General features: G+C 35.5%; 1 protein-coding gene across 3 annotated transcripts in view; it reads left to right on the top strand.

Annotated features, from left to right (window-relative positions):
* The window catches only part of HMCN1 (hemicentin 1), a 460798-nt gene that overhangs the window by 150989 nt on the left and 289106 nt on the right, over nt 1–20703 (top strand). For all 3 annotated transcript variants that reach the window (XM_039881236.1, XM_039881237.1, XM_039881235.1), the window contains exon 2: nt 14435–14505. In XM_039881236.1, coding sequence (XP_039737170.1) covers nt 14435–14505 — 71 coding nt within the window. The remainder of the gene's footprint in view (nt 1–14434; nt 14506–20703) is intronic.

Below are 20703 nucleotides of genomic sequence, written 5' to 3'. Positions count from 1 at the left end.
AAAGAAGTTAGGATAGGACCTCTGATTTGAATGTGGTAATGTCACATTATCCCACCCTTTTCCCAGAAATTATCCAAAACAACAGGTAATGAGAAACAAAAATGTAAACATCCATTTATAGTGAAACTAGGAGACTGCTAAAACCCCAGATCCCCGCTCCCCAAATTCTTCCCAAAGCTGTAGAGATTGTACAGTAGGATGTAGAAATGGACAAGAGTGGAGACAGAATGCAGCCACTGCTCTAAAAGAGGACTTTTTTAAGACAGAGGGACACACACTGAGTGCAATGTCCGAACTCCCTTTTATAACAGGACAAGTCGGTTGTACCAGTAGAGGTACAGCAGGCTTTCTCAGACCCTGTATGGTTCTCAGTGAAAGTGATGGGCTAACAACACAAAACACAGGCCATACTTTGAGCAAACGGCCAGGCTCTGTTGCAGTGGAGAAGAGAGTATTTGAGTGAAGAAAACCACTGCAGCTGCTATGTCCATTGGCTGAAGGAATGTAAATGGAAAATAAACATAAATAAACATACACACAAAATACTTGATCATGAGAAAAAGTGCTCTTATCCAGGGTCATGTCCCTGGACATTTCCTCACGTGAACCTCCAGCAAACAGCCGGTACAGGAAAAAACATCAGTTTCAATACTGTGATACAAAAAAGAACCAGCCCAAGATCTTTCAAAAAGAAAAAAATAAGGAAAAAAAATGAGGAAATGAAGAGAAAAACCAAAAGCTAGGTAAGGAAGCTTATGGGAAAAAAAAATATGGCCGTGAAAGAGACAAAAATGGTTATTGGGGATTGTGACATACATTTCAAAAGAAAGCAAAACAAGACCTTAAATAAATTTCTCCATGAGGGTTTATTGTAAATGAAAAATACAAGAACTCAGAAATGGTAGGTGAACAGTGGAAAGGTCAAGAAATAGAAGAGAAAAATAAAACCATCACAGAAATAAAAGTAAAGTTGTCAGGAAAATAAGAAAGAATAAACATTGCCAAAAACAGAGTGAAGATCTAGAGGAAGGACGTGAAAAAAGTGAACAAGATGAAACAGAAATTTTAAAAGTGTTTAAAAGGATCAGAGAGAAAATGTTACCTGTAAGAAGACAGGCAAAGGAAATCAAGCATGCACATTAATGCTAATAAATAAAATGGAAACTATGTGACAAAGTAAATATTTAAATATATAAATTAAGTGAACTCTCATCAATTCAAGAGAACTTGAGTTTAAATGTTGACAACCCAATGGAAATTGCCTCAGAGCCATCAACATAAAAACCTACCCAACTTAAATTGCTTAACATCAGAGAGAATGAAAGACTCCTTTGGGTGGCCAATAAAGAAGTCACTTGTAGAAGAAAAAGATTAACATGACCTTAAACTACTCTATAACACATTCAATGATAGAAGATAGTAGAATGTGACCCAAGAATTTTATAACCAGCAAAAATGTCGTTAAAGTACAAAAGCAATAGCAAACAATTTTGAACACGCACAACTCAGCGATTATTGTTCCCATGAGACATCTTCAGGACTTTTTTTAAAAGATGAACTATGGTCATTCAAGAGATATCTTTGAAAACTACAGCATAAATACCAATTATGAGTACTGGATCCATGTAACTCATTGACTAAGAGTAAAACAAATATGTGGATTAGGACAACAGATCAGACTATAACATTAGTTGTGCTGACAGTAGAAATAATTAACCTTACAAAAGTGGGACAATAGAGGGAAAGAAAATGGCAGGTAAAATAAGTACATTGATTTCAAATGTATATTAAAAGCAAGCTAGGGTCATGATCTTGATGATATAAGACTAGGTTTACTTTAAGTCAAGTAATCCTGAAATAAGTCAAATAGAACACTTTAAATGTTAAAACAACTCTTTGTGAGTATTGAAACATTCACAGTGAAATATGTCTCTGTACCATTCGTAAAACAAAGCAATATTAACTGAAGAAACAGAAGCATTTTAGAGGGAGGAGCCTTAATTTTCTTCCAAAGTTGATGACAGATCAAGTCGACAAAAATACATAAATCTATAAGACCCAGTTAACATAATAAGATGGATCTAATTAATATATAAAAGCTATGTTTCCTAAAAACAGAGAATGCATCTTCTTCTCAAATGACCATGGAATATGAACAAAAACCAAGCATTTACAGTACCACAAGGAAAACTGCACTAATCACAATGCAGTAAAACTAGAAAGTAATAATAGAAAAAATTTAAAACAATAATTCATCAAGTTAAAAAATCTTTCTCTCAGGGTCATGGAAAGAGGAAATCAAAACTAAAGTTGTTAAAGTCTGGAAAACAGTAACAGCATATCAGAACCTATGGTCTATAGGTAAAACAACTTCTAGAAGAAAATTTATATATTTACTATTTTGAGTAGTAAATTAGGAAGCTAGAAGAAAACAACATCAATCTATGCAAAGCAGAATGAGATAAATAAAAACCATAAAAGCAGAAATAAATGAATTAGATAAGGGATAAATAGAAGTATTTCTATCTGGTAAGTCAATGATATTTAAACTGTCTCAGAGAACAAGAAAAGGAAATGTAACATTTTCAATTTAAATTGACATCAAAATTTAATAAAGATTGCACTTAAATGAAAACTTTAGATCATTCATATTTATGTTCATTCAAATAACTATGCAAAAATCTTAAATAAAATGTTGACAAACAGAATCTAGCAGACATCTCGAGTAAGGGGGTTTATTTCAGAGACATAATGATTCAATAAAAGGAAATCTATTAACATTACATTTAGGAGAAAAGTACATGATTTTATTAATACATCTGAGATAGGCAACAAAATTTAATATTTACACTTAACCACAAACAGAAATCCCTCTAATATAATTGAGAGTAGATAGATGTTTTCTTAACCTGATAAAATATATTTATTTCAGTCCCAAATTCAGTAATGGGGGAACATTAGAAGCATTCTTGCTAATTTCAGAAACAAATAGTGAAGTTCATTATCACCATTATTATTTAACATTGTTCTGGAGTACTAACCAATTCACTTAGACAAGAGAAAGAACTTAGAGATATAAAAATCAGAAAATATTTGCATCTTATATAATTGTATACTCAGGAAATCAAAAGAATCAGCTGACAATTTTTACAAAGAGAAAAAAACACTATATATATATATATATATATATATATATATATATATATATGTATATATATATATATATATGCCTTACTGCTAAATTGTACAGCCAAAACGTACTGGATTTTGTTAACCAATGTCACCATAATAAAAAAAGAAAAGAATAAAAGAAAAAAAAAAGGAAAAAAATTCCAGATAGCCGTGAAAGAAAAGATTATTATATCAAATCAATAACTTCTGTATAAAGAGTTACAGCCATTTAGAAGATATAATGGGAGGGGAAAAAAAATAAAAAACAGTTTTCAACATCAAAAAATATATGTAAAATAGCAATAGGCTTAACAAGAAATATGTGGACTTCTACATGGAAATAAAAACTTTAAAAGGCTTCTAATGTTACCGAAAGAATACTGTAATAATTGGAATAATACACCATGGAAAGTCTCAGCATCTTGTCAGTTTCTCCTAATTCACTCTATAAATTTATGTGACATCCACAGAAATACCTATAGGATATATATTTTTGGACCTAGATGGGCTAATCTAAAGTTGATATGGAAAAATATACTAGCTCAAAGAGCCAGGAAAATTCAGCAAAAAGAAGGTAATGATGTGGAATTAGCCCCACCGGAGGTTAAAACATATTAAGCCTGGATTATTAAGACAATTTGGTTCTAGGGCATGAAGGGAAAGATTAATGGAAAAGAATATAAAATACATATGCACGTTGTAGTGGCATGTAATATCAATGGGGAAAAATGGATTTTTCAGTAAGTAATGACGAGCCAATGGGGTAGCCATCTGGAAAAAGTGGATTCATACCTTATGGTTTACACCAGCAGAAACTTCCAGTGGGTCATAGATGTAAAACATAAACTATAAAGGTACTAGAAGACATCATGAGACACTTATGTATAACTTCAGCATTAAGAAAGCTATTTCAACTATGATAAAATACCAGGAACCATAAGGAAAAGAGTAATAAATTTTACTTACTGTATAGGAGGCATGGCGTAATAAGACTATACCTTACTAATACCTTTTTGAGATGGAAATTTAAATTCATTAAATTATCTTAAGTAGAGATAAGCAATAGAAAAGTTTGTTGTTTTTTTTTTTTTTAACTCTCAGAGAAAAGTTGTTCTTTGTATTATAGGAGATACTTATTTTACGTAGCATAACGTCTTTGACATTGTCATGAAAGTTACTGGCAGTAGCAACGTGTTCTCCTCATTCAGCTCCCCGGTTGACTGTGGCGTGGGTATGATTACTATCCTCATTTTATAGATGAGGAAACTAAAAGTCATTGAGATTAAGAAATTTGACAAAAATTAAAAACAAAGGAAAACAAAAAACATGTGGCAGAGCCTTGATTCTAATTCAAGTAGTTTTGATTCCAGTGTCCGAGCTCTTAACCAAAACAATAGACCGCCACTTCGGTCAGACATTTAGTAAATGTGGGCCATGTTAGTGAACAGTTCCACATCAAATGCCACTTTTCATCTGTGCTCTGTAGATTTTCAGGTGGGGTCTGGACCAGCACCAACCTAAGCACTATTAATCAGTTTGGTTGAGAACTTCACTTGGACATATCTCCCTTTCAGTGTCTATGCTGTTATTAATGGATGCCTGTAAAACACATGTTAATTATTGCATTTTGATTTGAGTACAGATTGTACAACAAAGAAAGAACCCCCCGCCTTTCGGAGTTCAGGTTTTAAAGAGAAAGCTTGATATTATCAGTTAACAGGAATGTTCTTCAGAGTGAAGTAGAGAAGCAGGGGAACTTAGAACAGAGGTTTTGAAACCCCGTTTAAAAAGAGGACTGATTACTCTGATACCAGAGAGGTGCCTGGAATGTCTCTTGTTCCTCTGCTGTAGTTTATAGAAAGCTTTGGATATGTGCCATAGCCCGTTGGTGACTGTGGGGACACACGTGCCTCTCCTTGCAAGTGCAGCTGTGCTTTGCTGACATGGGAAGAGAGGGAGCGAGGTGGCTTCTGTGTGGATGCTTTCCCATTACCAGGTATGGGTTTGAGGTGTGGGTTTGTCTTGGGTTGAAAATGCCTTTGGCGAAGATTGGCAGTGGAACAAAGTAATTAACTACATTGACCGTAAAGAGCCCATAGTAACTTCCAAATCTAGGATGCTTTTAATGACCGACTGAGGTGAATACTCTGAACTTCTTCATATTAGGAGAAGTATTTAAATTTAAAATGAATACTCATTTAAATGATGATTCAGTTTTAAGTTCAACATTTCCAGTTATACTGGATGTTTCATATTTCCAGTTATACTGGATGTTTCATATATCCAGTGTTTCTTCTGTGAACAGAAAAAAAGCAAGACAGATCCACATGTGTATATGAACAGACACGCAACATTGCAAGAGTGTGTAGAGAAAATAAAAATGTGTAATAAGCAGAAGGGAACCCAAATGTGACTGTGATTAAATTTCAGAGTTACAAGCCTGAAGAGTGTTTTATTTCATTCAAAGGATTCTTTGTATATTCAATATATAACAGTAGGAAGATGGCATTGCCAAGAATTGTGCACTTAAAAGAAAGATGAAAACTTGAAGTGAGAAGATTGAAAAAGAATACTATATCCAGATAATAACGGTTCTGATTAGATTCTAAATACTTAAAATATTTCACTTCACCCCATTAACAGATAATGTGTCAAATCAGTGCTTTCCTTGTTATCCTACCTTAATGCTGAGGAATATTTCTGTGTTTTTCCCCCAGTGGCCATTATAAATCAATTAAGAACCACACCCAGCCAAAAGTCATGAACGCACCCCCAAGCGTGCATGTGATCAAGTGAAATTCTTCCTTTTTTTCTTAAAGTAAAAGTATGATCATTTGAAAATTTTGAAGAAAGAAAAAAATACTTATTGTTCTACCTTCTAAATATCAATTTTTACTCTGGCGTGACCTTTTAGAATTTGTCCTTCTACATATCTCTCTTTGTAGATAGTTGCAATCGAAGTGTATACACAGTTCTGCTTTGCCTTTTTATTTAATGTTATACTATAAACATTTACTTGTGTTTCTACATGGAACAATAGTTTAATTGCCTACTATTTAGATAATTATGTTTCTTACTATATATCTATTTTGACATTATTTATTGCTATCTTAGTAATGTCAATGTCTTTATTTTCAGTGAATCATAACAAAGAAGAAAAGGACTTTGTCACAACATACTTTTAAGACTTACCTATAATACACATTACTATGATAAATTCACAAAAGTGGCAACCATTTAAGGTCTTACCAAGGGTACAGATATTCCAGGTTTATTATGACACTGGTTTGAATAATAATCTTAAAAAAATTGTATTCTTTCTTATAAGATACTTCAAATTTGCTGTAGTTTACATCTCTTTCATTATAACTAAATATGAACATTTGCTTCTGGTCCTATTTCTTTGCTGTCCTTTTGAGGATTTTTCCTTTTATATAGTGATTGGTCATTTTTTTTTTTTTGTATAAATTGAACGATCTCTTCAGATAGTAGAGATTTTAATCTATTTTAATTGGTGACATAAATATTGACAAATCTGTGTACATATATATATTTTAATTTTAGTTTTCATTTGATTTTTATTTATTTATGCCTGTCAGTTTTTTCCCTTGTGATGTCTTCTATTACTTTGAAATAAGGATGTTATTCCTCTATATATCGGATATACATTATAATTTAGATTCAGTTAAAGTAATGGTAATGGTTACATTGAACTATTTAATCCTTTTTGAGCCTATTTTACTGTAAAATATGAATTGAAGTTAAATATTTTAAAATAAATAATCCTGTTTTACATACCTTGTCTTTAGATACTACTTTGTATATAGATTATTAATTCTTTTCTAGTTATTACTAGTTAATATATCTATTTGTGTATTGGCACTTCTGTACTCTTAGTTATTGGTGCTTATGAAGTCCTTTATTGTCCTGTCAGTTTTTGTTGATCTAAGTTGTTTATGTGCTATTCAAAATAAATTTAAGAATATCGTTGCTAAGTATTCTAAAACACACATAAGCAAAAAAGTTCTTTTTGAGATTTTTAATTTATTAAATCTAAAATTAACTTGCTAGAATATACATATTTTCATATTTAGCTTTCTTTTATATATCCATGGTCTGTTTTCATTAAAAAAATTCATGTTTTTCAATAAGGAGTACTCCTTATTTCAGCATCATGATAAACCTGGAACATTGATGCTGTTGCTGAGATTATAAGTGAGTGGTTCCTTCTTCAACCTTTCTAAATCTGGTTTGCGTGTCTCCTCTGGCCAGCTGGAGGCACCATCTGGCATCAGCAATGAAGTAGGAACTGTATAATTTGAGTGAATTTTCATGAGTTAAATGCTCTGATATTTGCATTTAAAACTGGCATTGCGCCAAACAAAGATAGATGATAAAATTCATGCTGATACTTTAAGCCATGGGGTTGCAAGGAGGGAAAGATCTCTCAGGCATGGTGCCTGTGAGGGAGCGCCCATGGGCTCCACAATACCCGTGGGCCAAGTGCAGACCCCTGGTGGCCCTGAGGTACCTCTTCAGGATGCGTCTATGCTGGGCCTCTGTCCAGATGGCTGCTGGATTACCCCCGCTGCTGGGCACGGGACCAAAGTGGGCTCTGGTGAAGCTGAGCCAGACGTTTCCTCTTCCCATGGCCCTGCTGCCTTAACTTTTGGCAGATAGGCAAACCCCGGGGACCTTTACATTTCAGTTCTGGTGATTGGTCTCTGGATCAGGAGTGCAGGAAAGGCTTGCCCCGGCTGAGGCCAGCGCTCGAGCTTTCTCATCCTAGCACTCCCCATCCTCACATCCAGGTCCCTGCTGGGGCGGATGGTGGATGGTGACAACCAGAAGAATCAGAAATGGGTCTGCTGGGTAGGACCTGGGCGTCTGAGAGTGGGAGAGCAGGTGGTGGAGAACCTATCCCCAGAAGGTGGTGAGAGGCAGGACCACGCATGAGCCAAGCCACCAAGCCTGGAGTGCATGTCTCACCATGTCGTGGAATTTCACTTACAAAACACAAGTGCAAAGATAAAATTATTTCAAGACAGTGGCTGAAAAGCATTAAGTCCTAGGGTGAGGGCGCTTTTGAGAGAGAGCAGGGCCTTCTACAACTGCATTGGTCATTAAATCCATGCCGCCAGCCCTTTAATTTGTAAGACACACTCAGATAGTTCTGACTCTTATACTCAGGGATGCCTCTCTTTAAATGTATTTGCTTGGCTTGCGCTTTCTCCTTCCAACTTGAACTAACCTTAAGGATATAGTGCCTGTTTGTCGAATGAACGAATGCAAGAATTTAGGGAAAAGCATACACATATTAATACATGTGTACAGGCACATGAAAGCATCTATCATATTTTTAGCAATGTCTCTGATTCCTGTAGTTTTGCAAATAAAGTGTTTTCTTCGTAAATATGATTTTGGATCACTGAATTATATGTTTCCTGAAAACGTGATCAAAGGACTGCATACATTTGTTTAGCTGTGGAAACAATCAGGGCTGAAGTCTAGTCTGTTCTAACGTGTGGACATTTCAACAACGTTAATGATTCTGTTCTAAGGACTTGTAAACATATTTTTTTCTTCTTCAACAGCATTTTACCTCTCTTATAATTTTCTCTCCTTTAAACCTCACTGATACCTGGATTTATTTAGGATTGTTAAGATCATTAATACTAAAGAATTGTCTATGAGAAAAATTAAAACTTTGAAATAAATGCTAATATTTTAAATTTAAAATTTAAAACACATTTTTATGAGAATATCATTATTTAAGTTTTAAAATTTTCTCGTACCTCATATTAATTTCCTTCTTTACTTTCAGAGTACTTTGATCGCATCGGAGAGATTGTCAATTAAACTTTATTAAATAGCATGACTTAAAATATCATATTTTCTTATCTCTCTGAGTCAGCCTTACCAATGCGCGGATATATTTTGATGTTAAAATGCCATTTTGTAATGGATTACAGGTAAAATGGCGAGTCTGAACTTTGTTGGCCATTGAAAATCCCACGGCTGTTTTTGCAAGAGCATTCGCTGCAGCCCTGGCCAGGGTCCAGTCTAAGCAATAACATCCTACTCGATATACCTCAGATCCTGTGGCAGTTGTTAAGGCATTCTTCTTTGCTTCCTGTTCTAAACAGCTGTGTAACATTGCTGAATTCATGTTCATGATTTTTCTATATCCTGTTCAGCAGTCCAACTGGAATGACTTGCATTATACATATGTTGTCTGTAATTCTGTTAAATGCATATGTTTACAGTTATCATACAACTCATTGTTAAGTGAATAATCTCTTTGGATAGTGGAGCAGAATGCTTTTTAATCAATATTAGCTAACATTGCTATGCATGAATTCATCATTGACCTGGATTTTATAAAACACACCAAATTCATCACTTCATGTCAAAACAATCATTAAGGGCCTTTAAGTGGTCTTCAAAATTACCTGTTTAATGTGAGCAAGAATGTAGTTAATTAAATGAGTCCTGAAATGTATTTGGCATCAGCTCAGCTCAAAATCAGGAAACAGTTCTGTTTTTGTGGTTTAGATGCAGATCATGTAAAAATGGTGCTGGACAGCAACATTATAATTGAATGAGGATAGAGAAATCTGGAAAGAGTATATTGTAGATTAAATTGAAAACAGTAAAAGTAAATATAATTATTAACCTGATTTTCTGTAGCATCCCAAAGCAGGAAATACAATTTACTAATTTTTATGTTGATAACTTTAATGTTTTCAAAACATTAAATAATATTTTGAATATGTATATTTATACTAGCAACTTCATACGTAGGAGACATTATAATTAATTTGTGTCTAATTGAGAGTAGGATTTTTAGAGAGCAGAACATGTTATGTTGAACGTCAGCTCACTGAATGGATTTTGAGCAGGCTGTGTCCCAGTACCTGGAATTTCTTTGCTCTGATGTCACCCTCTGCCAACCTGCTGTTCTCTTCAGGTCCCAGCTCGGAGGTCATCTCCTCACTGATACCTTCTCTGTGTGTTTTCCTAGAGCTCGGGGGTGTCTCCGTCTTCTCTTGACACTGAGAACATTTGCTGTTCCTCTGTATCGGTATTACTTGGCTCTTCTCAGATACTCGATTAAATTTTTTAACTTTTCATAGCTTGGTATTTTTAAAGTTTTCCACTGTATTTAAATTTTCATTACGGCAGGCCCTGTTATTATTATATGTCTTCGATTCTTCTATAATGTTTTACTAATATCGATTACTTAATAGTGTGGCATGGGGGTTCTCATTTTAACTTTTCACATTTTTATGTGTAACTATAAATATAAGGCCAAGAACAAATATTTAAAAATAAAAGAGAAATTCTGAGCACTGTTATCAAATCATGCACAGGCAGTGCTTAGACCCCAGCAAGCAGCAGTAAATATTTTTCTTATTATCAAGGAACCACCACTCTGAGGGAAGAAAAACTCTAAGGAGCAGAAATCTGTTAGTGGAAAGGAAAAAGGAAGTGAAGAACTGGATATCAATCTTGCCAAGTGAAGCAGTGAAAGAAACTACGACATTGTGCATTTCTTTCCATTATTTTCTCAAATACAATCCAGCAACTCAGATTAAGAGAACAATGGCTGAGATGCTGGCAATAAGTTCAAGCCATCTGATAAATCACTAGGAAACGGACAATAACAAAATTAATGAAAAGAGGAAAGACTTCCTTAGAGTTTCAGATAATGCTATTTTATTAAAATCAAAAGTGATCCTCCAAGGCATGACATATTTCTTACATTTGTCATAATACATGTTACCTTAATGTTTCTTTTGCTTTTTAAGATATTAAAATATGCTATATGTGGAAAGTTGTACCAGTTGATTATCTGCATCAATAACTTGACTACTAAAGTAGAAATACTTGCAGATATAGTTATAGGTAAGAACAGTAGTTTGATAGAGTACGAGAATGCCTGGTCAACTTGATATACAGAATTTAAAAATAAGTTAGCATTAGTAAATAACATTCGATTTCTCTAATTTGAAATCCTAAATTTTCATCTCCTTTTTGAAATCTCAATTCTTTCTGAAAAAAAAAATTCTTTATATGAATTAGTGCTCCCACACTACCTTTTCCTTTCTTCTATTTCTGCACTTACTGCATCGTATCGTAATTACATATTTACAGTTTTATCCTCTCTATCAGACCATCCGGACTTTAAGGGCAAGGTCTATGTTTTGTTCAACCTTGTGTTACCAGTGGCAACCACAGTATACTAGATGCTCAATATATATTTGTTAAATAGATTTGAGAAGGAATTTTCCAGTAGCTTTCTTTGTGTGTTTAATTATAATATCTACTAGGCAAGAAGGATTTTTTTTTTTTTGGTCTATTAGATTATCCAGGCATTTGACAATAAAGAATTTTAGATGTTCTTTTCATTAAATTAGGCACTCTGAACATGCCATGGTCCAGGGGAAAGGAGGAGAAAGTTAGTAGCGATATAATCATTGACAGAATGGAGATCTTGGAAAACAGGGAGTGTTAGCTACGTAGCTTACTCAGTGTAGAAATGTTTTCAGATATCTTAACCTCTTTCTTCACTGCCAGAGTTTTTCAATCTCATCTTCTCTGGACCTCACATTTTCTTGTCTGTAGAAAAGAGGGATGAACGAAATGATCTTTCATGCTTCTGCTGGCTTGATGATTCTGTTTGATTTTGATGTGTGTGCAGTGTGTGTGTGTGTTTATATAAACAACTAGGTAAAATTAATTGAATAAAATGGAGATGATCTCTGAATTCTGTTAAATGTTATGCACCTTCATTCTTCCCATGGTTTTGTTATACAAATATTATCAAAACAACATTAAAGCAAATTGGAGAAAAGGCCAAACATTCAAGGGGATAGGACTTAAATCAGGCTCGATAGACTGAGAGGTGTAGGGGCCAGCAAAAGCCAGTGGGGATGGCCACGGGGGCGGTGAGGAAGCACAGTAGCTTCATGCTACATAAGGGGTGTTGATGAAGTTTGAAGATTGGATTAATAGAAGAGAAAGCCTGGGATGCCTTGGCGAATTCTCATTTAATTCTATAACCAACAGAGGACCATGTTCAGGCAGGAAGAGGGGACAGAGTTTTACCTGCTGCATGTCATCAAAGGCTTGGCAGGGGATGAAACCGACACAAGCAACAAGGAAGAGAAGAGGAAATTGCTCATAACACAACTGGCACAGGGCTCTGTTAAGTGAAAAGAAAGGCTGGGATGGAAGCAAGCTGTGAAAGGAGGGCGCTTGATTTTGCCAAATCGTCATATCACTCAATTCCAAGGAGCTGGAAAGGATACTTACAGCTGGGAGGGATATGGCAGCTCGGCAAGCCCTTACCTCTCCTAAGTGTTTCTCATAACTGATAAAAGATTTATCTCAGCTGTCCAGTATGGTTTGCAAAAATGTTTATTAATGAGCTGCAAGAGAGATTTCCTATCTTTGTTGAAAACAGGTGGATATTTGAGTCTCTGGAAAAACGAAATGAAGGCTAGTCGATTCTCTTATTTTAATAGCATTCCTTGGTGTCTACCTTCAAGAACAGGCACAGATCCAAGGCTATTTTTAAAAATTATTACTAATGGGAATGTTCTTTCATGTATGCATTTTTGATTCCTATGTAATTATTTTTTTCTTGCATTTTTTGTAGTCCTTTCTACTGCTTGAGTTTTAAATTCTAGAATTATTTCAGTATCATGCTATGTAAGAACATAGAAGCTTGGCTCGACAATAGTGCTGACAATTTATATGTCAGTGTAACTGCCTGGCATGTTCTTTGCTGTTTTACATTCCTTTGCAAAGTATGCCTTTGTTTAGTCTTGAGGGAGTAGCCTTCGCCGATTTTCCATATACTTGGGACCTGACTTTTACACAGCTAATGACTGTTCTGCTTTGTATGGAATGTCGATGTTTGCATTTTCACACAGTTTCTCCAATTGCCTCTCCATTCCTTTTGCATAGTGCAAGGTGTCTATGAAGGATGAAGGATGGAGACATTTTTTCATGTTATTTCTAAGAAAAATTGCATGGGTAATGACAGACAAATTGTGCTTCTTTTATTTCTAAAATCCTACAGACTGTTTTTTTGTATCATATTTAGCACATTATACAAGGCCTGGCTAATTAATTATTATCCTATGAAATCATAAAGTCTTTTTCTTGCAGTCTTCCTTTGAAGCTAGAGAATGTCTTGTAAAAACTAAATGTTAAGTATTTTTATAATTTTGTACTGCAGTTGCACATTATAGTTTTGAATGCAGCCTGTATCTTCATTAGCTAGAATAGAAAACTTTTCATTCATCCTGAGACTTTAAGATGGTATATCTGTGCACATGATACTCAGATGAATTAATACTATTATTTAAATATATGGATATTTCCTGGGGAAAGTAGTTGATACCTGTAAAGGCCACTTGTCCACTTAAAAGGTTAATTAAAAAAAAAAAAGATGATTGTAGATTAAAATGTTTACTGTAGACATGCTAAATTCTACAAAAAATATATTGCCAACTTAACCCACACTGGAATCTGGGCTCCTTGTCTCCACCTGACCTCTGCTTTTCCAGTGAATGTTGTGGCCCCAACCTATTCCCATTGGAAGAGTGGTTTGCACAGTACTTCAGGGCAGTTATGAGGGTAGAAGCAACGCCAGAGGTAATCATGGTGGTGAAAGCCAGCTCAGGAGAGTGGTGATAGCGGTGGACATTAACCCCGGCCATGGGGCAGGAAGTGATAGGGGCTGGCTCCTGAACTTTCAACGTCCTCATATCTGTGCTTCTGCACGTTCTTAAAAACTCTGTGGGACAGGCAGTGAAGGTGATTCGTTTTCTCTTTGTTTAGTATTAAACTTTTTTTTTTGGAATGAATTTGGACTTACAGAAAAGTTGCAGACACACAATTTATTGTTGAGAAAACAGAATCATAGGATGAACAAGTGACTCATTTAGAGCCCAGCAACAAAGCAGATGTTCAGTAAATATGTACTGACTGGTGACAGTAAAAAGGGACTGAAACTGGAGTCTCCTGACCCTGTTTCTTGTGACATTTTTGATTACTCTGTTGCTGAAAATCCTCTTTTACGTACGCATAATTTACAGCAAATTGTAAGTTATTCTTTGTTGTTTTGCAGACTGTTATTAATAAATAACCACGTAGCACACAGTGAAAAGGTATTTGCAAAAACAGCACATGAGAGTCTTTAATGCCCTTGGTTACTGTTTATTTACCTATGTCATTTTTATCTTCACAGAAATTGGCCCAGTGACAATTACTACAGATCCCAAGAAATTTCAGTATGAACTCAGAGAACTATATGTTCAGGTGAGTGCTTGCTTTCAATTTTATTTCTTTTAGGGGAAAGGAAAATCATGAACTTTTGGCTGATTTTACTTATTCTTACATCTGAAAGAAGTAATAGTTAATTTTTCAACCCAAAGCCTCTTCGTTTTCTCACTTGAGTCCTGAATGAATTGAACAATGGATGTAGGAGTGGGACAGATCAGGTTCAAAATATCTCACCTTCATTTATGCATTGTCAATGGCTGCTTTCATGGAACACTTGAGAAGTTGTGACAGAATGTTTGGCCTTTCTGTTAAGGGTCAGATTCCTCCACTGAGAATCATAAGCAATAGTTAATTCTTCCCCTACAACAGGAATTAAGGTAATTTTGATATTTGGTGCTTTCAGTCAACTCTATAAAATTTTTGACTACAAGTATAATTTGATTGTTAGAGAAGAATAACATTGGTTTAAGTGTTATTCTGGAAACAGACTTGGAGATATGGTCGATATGTACCTTCTCGGCGCTGCTTTGAGATCATTATTCCCAAATCCATTCATTTAAAAAAATCTGCTACTTTGAGGCTGTTTCACTATACTGTCTTACATGGACGGTCTCTGCTGTAGTCATCGACAGACCTTTTGGCCACTCCCCATCACTTATCTAAGCTACTGGTACCTGGATCTTTGGCTTCCTTTCCCCCTCAGGGCAGCCATCGTTCTGGGGGACTGCAGCATTTATGGGAATAATCTGTCAGAACCTTCTCTCCTTGGTTCCTTGACCTACTAGTCGTTTTCAGAGACCTTCTCTTCACTCTGTCTCACCGTTCTATTCCCACACATGCCTTCTGGATGTCATCAGCACCCCAGCCCATTCTGTCTCTCAGATCACTAATGCAAGCATCTTAAGAGCCAACAACCACCACTGGCCCACCAAGCTCATTGGTGCAGTTCTTTGCACGATGGCGGTCTCTCCACCCTCCTCAAGCGCTCCAGTTCGCTGACAGCTGTCCTGTCTCCCAGGCCATCACGTCTCTCTTTGTATCACTTTCCCTCCATCCGATTCAGAGTTCTGTTATTTCAAACACATCGCTTTTCTTTTCTTGTCCATTGCTTTTCTGTTCAAAAGGCAAAACCTCATTCCTGCATGACCCCGGTGATGTGCATTATTCATGCGTGTCAGTGGTGTTGAAGTCTCAGAACATGGCAGGTTGATTCCACTGGAAATATGTAACCACCTGTTTCCGCTGGACTCTCGATGCTCCCGTGATCCTCCTATGTTTCTTTGGTTAATAAAATCTCCCATTACTCTCAATACAATTGCGAATCTTATCTACTCTCCCTTTACCTTTCTATTACTGGCTATTTCAGCAAATGATCTGCTCTGAACAAGTGACCTCACTCACTGTTTTACACATAGGTACAAATGGAAGCCCTCTGCTTCTGCATCCCTAGCGTATAATCCACCTGTACCCAGTATCCATCCTGTTCTCTTTCTTTTTTTCCTTCAATTTTATTTTATTATTAGTTTCAAGTACACAGTATATTGGTTAAACATTTATATAGTTTATGAAATGATCCTCCCGCTTTACTTGATCTCAACCCACGGGCTTTCTCAGAATAACACTGTCAAACTGCTTCTTTCAGCTTGCTTGAGAGTTCCCAGTTACTTTGAAATATGTTCAGGTATCTCCAAGAAAACAAATCACAAGCAAACCAAACCATAAAAAGCGAACCAAAATAGACAACAAATCTACTTTTCTCAAATTCTCTTGCGAATAACAACTTTGATCTTTCCCAGTTCCTTCATCGCCAAAGAAATGGCCCGTATTCGCCGCCATTGTGTTCTCACGGCCCTCCCCCCATTCACTACTCAGTCTGTTTCAGAAAGTCTCACTCCCACACCCCACTCATTAACAAGGCTCTAACGAGTAACACGTGACCTCTGTTTTGCTAAACGCGGTAGAAACGGTTCAGTCGTCACCGCAGGAGGTGGACATCCACATAGTCTTTGAGCATACTGACCTCTCCCTCCTTCCCGACACATTCTCTTCCCTTAACTACTCTCTCTTTTTTCTTTCTACTTTTGCTCAGCTTCCTAGGCAGCTCATTCCCTTCTCTTTGGACATTAAAATGTTGAGGTTCCTGAAATTTTTGGAACTGGCCTTAGTTTTTCTCTTATATCCTCTCTTCAGGCAAAAACGTTCATACTCACATAAATATGTTTCCAGCCTAGACCTCTTTTCTGAGAAACAGACCCCTATGTTAGTCTCTTGGATGTCACAGTGGCCCTCTAGAGTGAAATTCGCAAACATTCCCTTTCCACAGCCCCAAACTTGGCCCTAGACCCTTGCTTTGTCTTCTGTTTGTTATCTTTGTGAATGATAGCTACAATATTCTAGTTGTCAAAAATCTGAGTCTTTTTGATAAACCCCTTTCTTTCTCCCAATTGTCTTAGTTTTTAACTTTCTAAATATTTTTATATCAATCGAATTCTCTCCATTTCTGTTGGCACCATCATAGTCCCAATAGCTTTAGTCTAAACTCATGCCAAAAAAAAAAAAAAAAAAAAAAAGCTTTGGTGATTTTTCCCCAGATGCATTTTCGCTATGAGCTTTTTCCAGGCTTTTCTCTACTCTCCAGACAAAATTATCTCAAAATACATCTCTGAACATTTTTTTCCCTAATACCCTGTCCACTCATCTCCTACCCTCACCTCATCAAATTCTTCCCAAGGTCCCGAGTGACCTGGGACCTAACTACCTTTCAGCCCTACCTGGTGCCACTGTTGCCCTTGGACTCTGCGCTCTGCCTTGGGGCCTTGCATAGAGACCGCCCTCCATGTCTGTATCCTCACCCGCCCTCCCGTAATACTTTTGCACATGCTTTTCTCCTTGCATGGGAACTTCCTGTCCATCATCCTGCCCTGAATCCCTTAACCTAGTTTAAAATTCTATATTCTGAGTCTCATGCCAAGTATCACTTCCTCAGAGAATCCTGCCTTACCCTCCAGGCTTGGTCATATCTTATTACCTCTCTTCATCACAAAGTAGTTGGGATTTCACACTGAAGGACTGTGTTTGATTTAGCTCGTCACTGAATACCCTAGTAAAATGCCTGGCGTATGGAGCATGCTCACTTTTTGTGAATGAAAGAATGAATGAAGGAACATACCACTATGTATAAATTAACAGTCCACATTAGATGTTGAAATTTAATACTTTGGTTTCACTGTTGGGTGAATAACTTGGTTTAGAACTGTACATGGTAGGAGCATAATTGGGGCATATAGTGAAAACCCAGTGTCAGAGTCTCTGAAAAAATCCTTATATAAAATTTTTCTGTACATGGATTACAGGAATTAGAAATTGTATTTCCTTGGTTGTTTACATTTGTATATTCCCCTATTCTACTGTGAACTCCTGAGGCAAGAGCCTTGTAACTCTCACTGAGTGTCTGATCTACCTGTGGGATGAATCAGTGTCTGCAGTAGAGTGGACTTAAATAGCTGTTGAATAAATGAAAGCCACACGAGAGGGGCTTTACTTGATGGTACAATAGATAGGTTAAAAACCTAATTATCAGTTTTTATTACAGAGAAATTCAGAAGGGCCAAGTATGGAGATTTCTAGCTGATAGAATATTGGGAAGAGACTTACTTCTTTCGTTTTTTTTCTCTCTGCAAGAATACGGCTGGGCTACATTCTTGGATATCTGGCCAGAATGAAAATACCTATATTCTCCATGAGACCTGGCACTGACACTTCCTGATTTTCTGCCTCTCCCTTTCTTTTGTTCTGAAGGATTTTCGGGGAGTGCCCTTATCCCCTTTGCTTTATTTGTCTACAGAGTGAAGGCCTGTGATTCCTGATTTACGCTCCATTGATAACCTCCCCAGAGTGCCCCGCCCCCCCCAACTTCTGAAATTGAACCTGATACAGACACTCTACAGAGTCACGTAATATCTCTGTTCAAGTAAATAATCTCATTTTCTGTCTCCCCTGGAACAAAAGCTGGTGTCCATTTCTCTGGAAGTTTCCTCTGGACTGGCTGCATCTTATGGATTCATTTTTACATTGCCTTGGAACCGAGAGAATGCTTAATTAGAACAAGTAGCCAGAGAAGCAAACAATAATTACTTTTCTCTTCATTCAACATTGGGCACTGTTATAGGCATTGAGGAAATCATAGAAGTGTTTTTGCTTTCAAAGTTTCTAGTGAATTATTTTTTTTTAATCAATGACAAAAAATTTTATTAAGTAAGGGTCAAATATGAAAAGACTCTAGGCTCTATTATCACTTAACTCCTATCCTAAAAATATATTTTGTTTATTCTTCTGTGTCTGCCTTAGAGAATATTTTATTATTTCATAAATAAACCCTTAGAAACTAAACTTTACAAATTGCATAAACTTTTAGAAGAGAATACTAAATTTTATGTTGTAATTTCTAGACCCCTTTTCAGTTCCACTTCTATCATTTTCAATAATTCCCCCCAAATCACTGATAATGGAAAGAATTGCTGTCCTATTTAAATTAACTTAATTGTATACTTGAAACGTATTGACTTAATATCACTCCCTAAAAAAATTAATTAATTTAAAAAAGAACTTGGATTTTTTAAAAAGGAAACCTTTAAAAATATTTCTTTTACCTTCGTAATAGTTTTGAAAACCGGAAAAGTGAATTCAGTGTGAAGTAAATTAAATAATTGCTCATTAACATTTCATTAGGCTCAGCTGTTTTTCTTATAGAGCTAAGGAATTGAGGAAAAGCAACTTAAAAATTTCTAAGAAAAACTTAGCAAAAAAAAAATCAGTAAATTTAAATCATTAAATTTCTAACATTAATTTCATTTTGTGTTATGCTTTTGGGATACAGATAAGTAATTTGAAAAGCAACTGAGCTTTCTCTCTGGGGAAAAGAAGGGAAGACAAATGACAACAAATGGTATTTCGATCACACAGAGCTTTGGGAATTAGTATCTTTGTAAAAATATGCAGTGCAAAGTCCTGCCTTGGGTCACAGTCTTTATGAGAAACTATAAAGCTTGATGGTTTTTAGAAGATGGTGTTGGCAGTGATATGTTTTCAGGCCTTTTATCCAAATGTTTTAAAGAACAGAAAGCATATTAGTCAAACATTTGAAATGTAAAAAAAGATAGTCCTACAATAATTGAATTATAATTCTTTTATATAGATAGTTGATCCTCCAAACTGAAAAGATTCACACATAACTTAGTTTTCGTTTGTGAAGTCTCTTAATAAAATTGACCTAAAAAAGCAGGAATAAGAGGAAAAATATGTAGAACAGCATTGTCAGATAGCAACAAGATAGAGATATAAAGAAGAAAAGGGTAAGGTCCAATTATTATCTTTCTTTAACAGAAACAGAAGAATAAATATACAGACCGCAGCAGGATGAGGTTAAGGTAAAAAATGTTTTGCTGTGATATTATTTTGCTGTAGATATTAGAATTAACTGTCAAAGAATATGAAAAACCATGACCAGTTTGATAAAGATTGTTAAAAAGAGGAGGACAAGATAATGCTGATTTTTAGAAGAACAATTTCTGGTGTCAATTTAGTATATACTTTATCTAATTCCTAGTATTCTAAATCATGCTACTATGTGAATGCATGCTTTTTAATTTTAGATTTACAGAGAAGTCTTCTGTATGAATTTTTAAAAAATCAAACTGATGTATAACCAAAAAAAAAAAAAATTAAGAAAGCAAAAAGAGAAATAAATTGACTAGAATCAGAAAAAGGAAGGCATTATATCAGCATAAATACATATATAATTTAGTACTATAAAAGATGAGATTTTCATATTTGTTATTGGACATGATTCAACTTAAGAAAGCAGTTTTATTTTGATTGAGGTTTTCTTAATATGCATTTGACTTACAAATACGTATTTATATATGTGTATAAGTATTCACTTTTACAGGAGGAAATGCATTTAATTTAGGGAAGAAAGGAGATAAAGAGTCCAATACATGTAACTCATAATACATGTAAAAGCTTCAAGAACAGTAGAACCAGTGTGTGGTCCAAAGTAGGGCTCAATAACTGTTAGCTGTGATACTACTATTCATTCCTACGACTACCTCTAGTATTCTAAAGTTCTCTTAAGGAAAATAATCACCAAATAGTTATAACATAAATGAGCAACTTTTAAAGAACAAGTGCCTTGTGAAAGATTTTGCAAGTATTTAAAGGTCATTCTCTCAATTC

This window comes from Pteropus medius, unplaced genomic scaffold (assembly GCF_902729225.1).
Source record: "Pteropus medius unplaced genomic scaffold, Ma_sr-lr_union100, whole genome shotgun sequence".
NCBI classification, from domain to species: Eukaryota; Metazoa; Chordata; class Mammalia; order Chiroptera; family Pteropodidae; genus Pteropus; species Pteropus medius.
The sequence above is the reverse complement of the archived record's forward strand: the minus strand, read 5'-3'. Positions and strand labels throughout refer to the sequence as shown.